The sequence below is a fragment of the Oncorhynchus nerka genome, unplaced genomic scaffold (genome assembly GCF_034236695.1).
Source record: "Oncorhynchus nerka isolate Pitt River unplaced genomic scaffold, Oner_Uvic_2.0 unplaced_scaffold_4466, whole genome shotgun sequence".
NCBI classification, from domain to species: Eukaryota; Metazoa; Chordata; class Actinopteri; order Salmoniformes; family Salmonidae; genus Oncorhynchus; species Oncorhynchus nerka.
The window spans coordinates 5,781-16,067 of record NW_027036836.1 but is presented as its reverse complement, the minus strand read 5'-3'; the positions used below and the strand labels follow the sequence as shown (position 1 = coordinate 16,067).

The 10,287-nt window shown below is 46.7% G+C and overlaps 1 protein-coding gene across 1 annotated transcript; it reads right to left on the bottom strand.

Moving 5' to 3' along the window:
• Positions 1-156: 156 nt before the first annotated feature.
• Positions 157-7,300, bottom strand: LOC115122852 (exocyst complex component 6-like). The gene is made up of 4 exons (XM_065014215.1): positions 7,211-7,300; positions 6,721-6,870; positions 6,225-6,428; positions 157-309 (listed from the first exon to the last, which is right to left on the bottom strand). The coding sequence occupies exons 1-4, from the start codon at positions 7,298-7,300 to the stop codon at positions 196-198; spliced, it is 558 nt and encodes a 185-aa protein (XP_064870287.1). The 3' UTR covers positions 157-195.
• Positions 7,301-10,287: the final 2,987 nt, after the last annotated feature.

Sequence of the window (10,287 nt, the reverse complement as noted above, 5' to 3'; positions counted from 1 at the left end):
AAATAGCACACAACAAGACGTTAAGACTGACCCACAGTATTAAAATACAACCGCTTTATACGGTGTCCCTAACGGCAACCACTTCCCTACATAGTGCACTACTTTTTCACCGACGCCCAATGGACTCTGGTCACAAGTAGTGCACGACACAGGAAATAGGTAGTGATTTGAGAAGCAGCCGGTGATCCGACTGACTCACCTGCGATGCAGTGACTCGGAGAACTTCAGACTGGCGTAGATGAACTCTTTGACCTGAACGTAGATCTGAGGCACAGACTGAGACATCGGTAGCTTCTTTGGAAAGTCTTGCTGTTGGGAGACAACAAATACAACCCAGGTTATTTAACCCCTTGGACCTCTATAAGGAGCATATAGACTGTTGACTTTACAACCCAGGTTATTTAACTGAAGCCCCTTGGACCTCTATAAGGAGGATATAGACTGTTGACTTTACAACCCAGGTTATTTAACCCCTTGGACCTCTATAGGGAGACATATAGACTGTTGACTTACAACCCAGGTTATTTAACTGAAGCCCCTGGACCTCTATAAGGAGGATATAGACTGTTGACTTTACAACCCAGGTTATTTAACCCTTGGACCTCTATAAGGAGCATATAGACTGTTGACTTTAATAACCCAGGTTATTTAACCCTTGGACCTCTATAAGGAGGATAGACTGTTGACTTTGCAAACCCAGGTTATTTAACCCCTTGGACCTCTGGAGCATATAGACTGTTGACTTTACAACCCAGGTTATTTAACCCCCTTGGACCTCTATAAGGAGGATATAGACTGTTGACTTTACAACCCAGGTTATTTAACCCCTTGGAACTCTATAAGGAGCATATAGACTGTTGACTTTACAACCCAGGTTATTTAACCCCTTGGACCTCTATAAGGAGGATATAGACTGTTGACTTTTGTTGACTTTACAACCCAGGTTATTTAACTGAAGCCCCTTGGACCTATATAAGGAGGATATAGACTGTTGACTTTACAACCCAGGTTATTTAGCCCCTTGGACCTCTATAAGGAGCATATAGACTGTGACTTTAACCCAGGTTATTTAACCCCTTGGACCTCTATAGGAGGATATAGACTGTTGACTTTACAACCCAGGTTATTTAACCCCTTGGACCTCTATAAGGGCATATAGACTGTTGACTTTACAACCCAGGTTATTTTAACCCCTTGGACCTCTATAAGGAGCATATAGACTGTTGACTTTACAACCCAGGTTATTTAACTGAAGCCCCCTTGGACCTCTATAAGGAGCATATAGACTGTTGACTTTACAACCCAGGTTATTTAACCCCTTGGACCTCTAAGGAGGATATAGACTGTTGACTTTACAACCCAGGTTATTTAACCCCTTATTGGACCTCTATAAAGAGGAGCATATAGACTGTTGGCTTACAACCCAGGTTATTTAACCCCTTGGACCTCTATAAGAACATAGACTGTTGACTTTACAACCCAGTTATTTAACCCCTTGAACCTCTATAAGGAGCATATAGACATTAGCTTGCTACAACCAAGGTTATTTAACTGAAGCCCCTTGGACCTCTATAAGGAGGATATAGACTGTTGACTTTACAACCCAGGTTATTTAACCCCTTGGACCTCTATAAGGAGCATATAGACTGTTGACTTTACAACCCAGGTTATTTAACCCCTTGGACCTCTATAAGGAGCATATAGACAGTTGACTTTACAACCCAGGTTATTTAACCCCTTGGACCTCTATAAGGAGCATATAGACTGTTGACTTTACAACCCAGGTTATTTAACCCCTTGGACCTCTATAAGGAGGATATAGACTGTTGACTTTACAACCCAGGTTATTTAACTGAAGCCCCTTGGACCTCTATAAGGAGCATATAGAATGTTGACTTTACAACCCAGGTTATTTAACTGAAGCCCCTTGGACCTCTATAAGGAGGATATAGACTGTTGACTTTACAACCCAGGTTATTTAACCCCTTGGACCTCTATAAGGAGCATATAGACTGTTGACTTTACAACCCAGGTTATTTAACTGAAGCCCCTTGGACCTCTATTAGGAGCATATAGACTGTTGACTTTACAACCCAGGTTATTTAACCCCTTGGACCTCTATAAGGAGCATATAGACTGTTGACTTTTACAACCCAGGTTATTTAACTGAAGCCCCTTGGACCTCTATAAGGAGCATATAGACTGTTGACTTTACAACCCAGGTTATTTAACCCCTTGGACCTCTATAAGGAGGATATAGACTGTTGACTTTACAACCCAGGTTATTTAGCCCCTTGGACCTCTATAAGGAGCATATAGACTGTTGACTTTACAACCCAGGTTATTTAACTGAAGCCCCTTGGACCTCTATAAGGAGCATATAGACTGTTGACTTTACAACCCAGGTTATTTAACTGAAGCCCCTTGGACCTCTATAAGGAGCATATAGACTGTTGACTTTACAACCCAGGTTATTTAACCCCTTGGACCTCTATAAGGAGCATATAGACTGTTGACTTTACAACCCAGGTTATTTAACCCCTTGGACCTCTATAAGGAGCATATAGACTGTTGACTTTACAACCCAGGTTATTTAACCCCTTGGACCTCTATAAGGAGGATATAGACTGTTGACTTTACAACCCAGGTTATTTAACCCCTTGGACCTCTATAAGGAGCATATAGACTGTTGACTTTACAACCCAGGTTATTTAACTGAAGCCCCTTGGACCTCTATAAGGAGCATATAGACTGTTGACTTTACAACCCAGGTTATTTAACTGAACCCTTGGACCTCTATAAGGAGGATATAGACTGTTGACTTTACAACCCAGGTTATTTAACCCCTTGGACCTCTATAAGGAGCATATAGACTGTTGACTTTACAACCCAGGTTATTTAACCCCTTGGACCTCTATAAGGAGCATATAGACTGTTGACTTTACAACCCAGGTTATTTAACCCCTTGGACCTCTATAAGGAGCATATAGACTGTTGACTTTACAACCCAGGTTATTTAACCCCTTGGACCTCTATAAGGAGCATATAGACAGTTGACTTTACAACCCAGGTTATTTAACCCCTTGGACCTCTATAAGGAGGATATAGACTGTTGACTTTACAACCCAGGTTATTTAACTGAAGCCCCTTGGACCTATATAAGGAGGATATAGACTGTTGACTTTACAACCCAGGTTATTTAACCCCTTGGACCTCTATAAGGAGCATATAGACTGTTGACTTTACAACCCAGGTTATTTAACCCCTTGGACCTCTATAAGGAGCATATAGACTGTTGACTTTACAACCCAGGTTATTTAACTGAAGCCCTTGGACCTCTATAAGGAGCATATAGACTGTTGACTTTACAACCCAGGTTATTTAACCCCTTGGACCTCTATAAGGAGCATATAGACTGTTGACTTTACAACCCAGGTTATTTAACTGAAGCCCCTTGGACCTCTATAAGGAGCATATAGACTGTTGACTTTACAACCCAGGTTATTTAACCCTTGGACCTCTATAAGGAGGATATAGACTGTTGACTTTACAACCCAGGTTATTTAACCCCTTGGGACCTCTATAAAGGAGCATATAGACTGTTGACTTTACAACCCAGGTTATTGCTGAAGCCCCTTGGACCTCTATAAAGACATATAGACTGTTGACTTTACAACCCAGGTTATTTAACTGAAGCCCCTTGGACCTCTATAAAGACATATTTATTGACTTTACAACCCAGGTTATTTAACCCCTTGGACCTCTATAAGGAGCATATAGACTGTTGACTTTTACAACCCAGGTTATTAGCCCTTGGACCTCTATAAGGCATATAGACTGTTGACTTTTTACAACCCAGGTTATTTAACCCCTTGGACCTCTATAAGGAGGATATAGACTGTTGACTTTACAACCCAGTTTGCATTTATGGACCTCTATAAGGAGCATATAGACTGTTGACTTTACAACCCAGGTTATTTAACTGAAGCCCCTTGGACCTCTATAAGGAGGATATAGACTGTTGACTTTACAACCCAGGTTATTTAACTGAAGCCCCTTGGACCTCTATAAGGAGCATATAGACTGTTGACTTTACACCCAGGTTATTTAACCCCTTGGACCTCTATAAGGAGCATATAGACTGTTGACTTTACCCCAGGTTATTTAACCCCTTGGACCCTCTAAGGAGCATATAGACTGTTGACTTTACAACCCAGGTTATTTTAACGCATGGACCTCTGCCAAGGAGGATATAGACAGTTGACTTTTAGGTTATTTAACCCCTTGGACCTCTATAAGGAGGATATAGACTGTTGACTTTACAGCCCAGGTTATTTAACTGACCCTTGGACCTCTATAAGGAGCATATAGAATGTTGACTTTACAACCCAGGTTATTTAACTGAAGCCCCTTGGACCTCTATAAGGAGGATATAGAATGTTGACTTTAACAACCCAGGTTATTTAACCCCTTGGACCTCTATAAGGGCATATAGACTGTTGACTTTACAGCCCAGGTTATTTAACTGAAGCCCCTTGGACTCTAAGGAGCATATAGACTGTTGACTTTGGCCCAGGTTATTTAACCCCTTGGACCTCTATAAAGACATATAGACTGTTGACTTTACAACCCAGGTTATTTAACCCCCTGGACCTCTATAAGGAGCATATAGACTGTTGACTTTACAACCCAGGTTATTTAACCCCTTGGAAGCTGTTGACCAACCCAGGTTATTTAGCCTCTCTATAAGGAGCATATAGACTGTTGACTTTACAACCCAGGTTATTTAACTGAAGCCCCTTGGACCTCTATAAGGAGCATATAGACTGTTGACTTTACAACCCAGGTTATTTAACTGAAGCCCCTTGGACCTCTATAAGGAGCATATAGACTGTTGACTTTACAACCCAGGTTATTTAACCCCTCACCTCTATAAGAGCATATAGACTGTTGACTTTACAACCCAGGTTATTTAACCCCTTGGACCTCTATAAGGAGCATATAGACTGTTGACTTTACAACCCAGGTTATTTAACCCCTTGGACCTCTATAAGGAGGATATAGACTGTTGACTTTACAACCCAGGTTATTTAACCCCTTGGACCTCTATAAGGAGCATATAGACTGTTGTCTTTACAACCCAGGTTATTTAACTGAAGCCCCTTGGACCTCTATAAGGAGCATATAGACTGTTGACTTTACAACCCAGGTTATTTAACTGAAGCCCCTTGGACCTCTATAAGGAGGATATAGACTGTTGACTTTACAACCCAGGTTATTTAACCCCTTGGACCTCTATAAGGAGCATATAGACTGTTGACTTTACAACCCAGGTTATTTAACCCCTTGGACCTCTATAAGGAGCATATAGACTGTTGACTTTACAACCCAGGTTATTTAACTGAAGCCCCTGAAGGAGTGATATAGACCCTTTATTTAACCCTTGACCTCTATAAGGAGCATATAGACTGTTGACTTTACAACCCAGGTTATTTAACCCCTTGGACCTCTATAAGGAGCATATAGACTGTTGACTTTACACCCAGGTTATTTAACTGAAGCCCTTGGACCTCTATAAGGAGCATATAGACTGTTGACTTTATAACCCAGGTTATTTAACTGAAGCCCCTTGGACCTCTATATGAGGGGATATAGACTGTTGACTTTACAACCCAGGTTATTTAACCCTTGGACCTCTATAAGGAGCATATAGACTGTTGACTTTACAACCCAGGTTATTTAACCCTTGACCTCTATAAGGAGGATATAGACTGTTGACTTTACAACCCAGGTTATTTAACCCTTGACCTCTATAAGGAGCATATAGACTGCTGACTTTACAACCCAGGTTATTTAACCCCTTGGACCTCTATAAGGAGCATATAGACTGTTGACTTTACAACCCAGGTTATTTAACTGAAGCCCTTGGACCTCTATAAGGAGCATATAGACTGTTGACTTTTACAACCCAGTTATTTAACCCCTTGGACCTCTATAAGGAGCATATAGACTGTTGACTTTACAACCCAGGTTATTTAACCCCTTGGACCTCTATAAGGAGGATATAGACTGTTGACTTTACAACCCAGGTTATTTAACCCCTTGGACCTCTATAAGGAGCATATAGACCATTGACATTTCCAAGCAGTTGACATTCCCATCACATCTCGATGTCGTGAAGTTAGTCCGTTTTTACAATAAAGGGTGTTGAATGAAGGACACACCTTTTCAATTTCTGCGTCGTGGAAGGGGAATCTACTAACGACAGACTTGTACTCTTCTTCAGTCTCTACGGGGATAGGGCTGTAGTTGTCCAGTTCAAAGATCTCCCTGAACACCAGAGCCCATTTCTTCAGCAAAGTTTCATTGTACTGGTCTCTGATCTCAAACAGCAGGTCAAACAGTCTGTTCACTGGGTAGCCATAACCCTGGAGAGAGAGAGGGGGAGGTTACAAACCAGAGGCATCACAATCTGCTCCACTGGTTAATGACCAAACTGCTTGGGTATTGGATCAGGATCCCCCATTAGCTGTTGTGAAAGCAGCAGCTACTCTTCCTGGGGTCCACACAGAACACAGAACACGGAACACGGAACACAGAACACGACATAATACAGAACATTAACAGACAACAACAGCTGCTTCACTCATACCTTATAAGAGCTCTAGGTTTAATTCATACTATCTTATCACCCAGTCTGAAGAGCTGGACAAGACTCACCTGTAATGTGTCTGCAAATATGACAATGAGGTTCTTCAGCTGCAGCACCAGGTCAGGATCACTGCAGTACGACTGGAAAGGAAGAGGGGGAAGACGGGGCGGAAGTCCATCACAATCAAAAGGGAAAAGGAAAGTGTTACTCCCAGCCTTCTGGGTGAGGTAAGGGTTTATCTAGAAGCCTTGGTGTCAGGAATGGTAAGGGTTTATCTAGAAGCCTTGGTGTCAGGAATGGTAAGGGTTTATCTAGAAGCCTTGGTGTTAGGAATGATAAGGGTTTATCTAGAAGCCTTGGTGTTAGGAATGATAAGTGGTATCTAGAAGCCTTGGTGTTAGGAATGATAAGTGGTATCTAGAAGCCTTGGTGTTAGGAATGATAAGTGGTATCTAGGCCCTTGTTTACAGGCAGGCCCTCCCAGTGAGCAGCATTGAGCAGGGCTCCACTGGTCTAATGAGACCTCAGGGCATTGCAGCCCAATGGGGACAGACTGGCCTCATGGAGACAGGCCTTGGCCTCATGGGGAGGCAGACTGGCCTCATGGAGATAGACCCCCGTGGCCTCATGGAGACAGACTGGCCTCATGGAAATTAATTGGCCTCATGGCAGAACAGATTGGCCTCATGAGGACAGGGTGGCCTCATGGAGACAGACTGGCTCTTCAGGGACAGGGCCCAGTGAGGACTCACGGGGTCTCACAGCCTGGGACTCACGGGGTCTCACAGCCTGGGTCTCACAGCCTGGGACTCACGGGGTCTCACAGCCTGGGACTCAGGGGGTCTCACAGCCTGGGACTCACGGGGTCTCACAGCCTGGGACTCACGGGGTCTCACAGCCTGGGACTCACGGGGTCTCACAGCCTGGGACTCACGGGGTCTCACAGCCTGGGACTCACAGCGGGGGTCTCACAGCCCGGGACTCACGGGGTCTCACAGCCTGGGACTCACGCGGGTCTCACAGCCTGGGACTCACGGAGTCTCACAGCCTGGGACACCAGCGGTCTCACAGCCTGGGACTCACGCGGTCTCACAGCCTGGGACTCACGCGGTCTCACAGCCTGGGACTCACGCGGTCTCACAGCCTGGGACTCACGCGGTCTCACAGCCTGGGACTCACGCGGTCTCACAGCCTGGGACTCACGGGGTCTCACAGGGTCCCAGGGGCCAACAAAGGCCTGGTCCAAACCCTACTGCTGAGTTAGTGTGACTCTGCTGCCCCTGGTCCTCTCTCTCACTGATAAAGACTTTGGCCCCCTGCTAGGCTCCTGGTCAGAAACCCTGCTGCTAAAGGTTAGGTGGCATTCACCTGGTCCTCTCGCACAATCAGAGCTGGCCCTGCTAGGGTTAGTGTGAACTGCTACCTGGTCCTCTCCCACTGATGCAGAGGCTTTATCCCTGCTGGGTTAGTGTGACTGCTACCTGGTCCTCTCCCACTGATAAAGAGAGCTTTAGCCCCCTGCTAGGGTTAGTGTGACTGCAACCCCTGAACCACTCTCCCATAAATCAAGAGACTTTGGCCTGTAGGCCTGGTCAAACCCTGCTGCTGGGGTTATGTGACTGCACCCTGGTCTCTCCCACTGATAAGAGGCTTTAGCCCCCTGCTAGGCCTGGTCAAACCCTACTGCTGGGGTTAGTGTGACTGCTACCTGGTCCTCCCACTGATAAGAGGCTTTAGCCCCTGCTAGGGTTAGTGTGACTACTACCCTGGTCCTCTCCCACTGATAAGAGGCTTTGAGCCCCTGCTAGGCCTGGTCAAACCCTACTGCTAGGTTAGTGTGACTGCTACCCTGGTCCTCTCCCACTGATAAGAGGCTTTAGCCCCTGCTAGGGTTAGTGTGACTGCTACCCTGGTCCTCTCCCACCGATAAGAGACTTTAGCCCCCTGCTAGGGTTAGTGTGACTGCTACCCTGGTCCTCTCCCACTGATAAGAGGCTTTAGCCCCCTGCTAGGCCTGGTCAAACCCTACTGCTAGGGTTAGTGTGACTGCTACCCTGGTCCTCTCCCACTGATAAGAGGCTTTAGCCCCCTGCTAGGGTTAGTGTGACTGCTACCCTGGTCCTCTCCCACTGATAAGAGGCTTTAGCCCCCTGCTAGGGTTAGTGTGACTGCTACCCTGGTCCTCTCCCACTGATAAGAGGCTTTAGCCCCCTGCTAGGCCTGGTCAAACCCTACTGCTAGGGTTAGTGTGACTGCTACCCTGGTCCTCTCCCACTGATAAGAGGCTTTAGCCCCCTGCTAGGGTTAGTGTGACTGCTACCCTGGTCCTCTCCCACTGATAAGAGGCTTTAGCCCCCTGCTAGGCCTGGTCAAACCCTACTGCTAGGGTTAGTGTGACTGCTACCCTGGTCCTCTCCCACTGATAAGAGCTTTAGCCCCCTGCTAGAGGTTAGTGTGACTGCTACCCTGGTCCTCTCCCACTGATAAGAGGCTTTAGCCCCTGCTAGGGTTAGTGTGACTGCTACCCTGGTCCTCTCCCACTGATAAGAGGCTTTGAGCCCCCTGCTAGGGTTAGTGTGACTGCTACCCTGGTCCTCTCCCACTGATAAGAGGCTTTAGCCCCTGCTACGCTAGCGTGGCTGCTACCTGGGCCTCGCCACTGACACCGAGGTCCTCCAGCCCCTGCTAAGAGCCTGGTCAGACCCTACTGCTAGGGTTAGTGTGACTGCTACCCTGGTCCTCTCCCACTGATAAGAGGCTTTAGCCCCCTGCTAGGGTTAGTGTGACTGCTACCTGGTCAAACCCTACAGCTAGGTTAGTGTGACTGCTACCCTGGTCCTCTCCCACTGAAGGCTTTGGCCCCTGCTAGGCTTTAGCCCCTGCTAGGGTTAGTGTGACTGCTACCCTGGTCCTCTCCCACTGATAAGAGGCTTTGGCCCCCTGCCCTGGTCTAGCTAGGGTTAGTGTGACTGCTACCCTGGTCCTCTCCCACTGATAAGAGGCTTTAGCCCCCTGCTAGGGTTAGTGTGACTGCTACCCTGGTCCTCTCCCACTGATAAGAGGCTTTAGGCCCCTGCTAGGGTTAGTGTGACTGCTACCCTGGTCCTCTCCCACTGATAAGAGGCTTTAGCCCCCTGCTAGGCCTGGTCAAACCCTACTGCTAGGGTTAGTGTGACTGCTACCCTGGTCCTCTCCTACTGATAAGAGGCTTTAGCCCCCTGCTAGGGTTAGTGTGACTGCTACCCTGGTCCTCTCCCACTGATAAGAGGCTTTAGCCCCCTGCTAGGGTTAGTGTGACTGCTACCCTGGTCCTCTCCCACTGATAAGAGGCTTTAGCCCTTTGGCCCTGCTGCTAGGGTTAGTGTGACTGCTACCCTGGTCCTCTCCACTGATAAGAGGCTTTAGCCCCTGCTAGGGTTAGTGTGACTGCTACCCTGGTCCTCTCCCACTGATAAGAGGCTTTAGCCCCTGCTAGGTTAGTGTGACTGCTACCCTGGTCCTCTCCCACTGATAAGAGGCTTTTAGCCCTGCTAGGCCTGGTCAAACCCTACAGCTAGGTTAGTGTGACTGCTACCTGGTCCTCTCCCACTGACAAGAGGCTTTGGCCCCTGCTAGGCCTGGTCAAACCCTACAGC

Excerpts from the sequence above, each read along its gene's own strand:
- LOC115122852 (XM_065014215.1), bottom strand. The coding sequence starts at position 7,300 with ATGAGGCCAGTCTGTCTCCATGAGGCCACGGGGGTCTATCTCCATGAG. Across the intron at positions 6,429-6,720 it reads TATTTGCAGACACATTACAG|GGTTATGGCTACCCAGTGAA; the intron begins GTGAGTCTTGTC and ends CTCTCTCTCCAG. Across the intron at positions 310-6,224 it reads ACGACGCAGAAATTGAAAAG|CAAGACTTTCCAAAGAAGCT; the intron begins GTGTGTCCTTCA and ends GTCTCCCAACAG.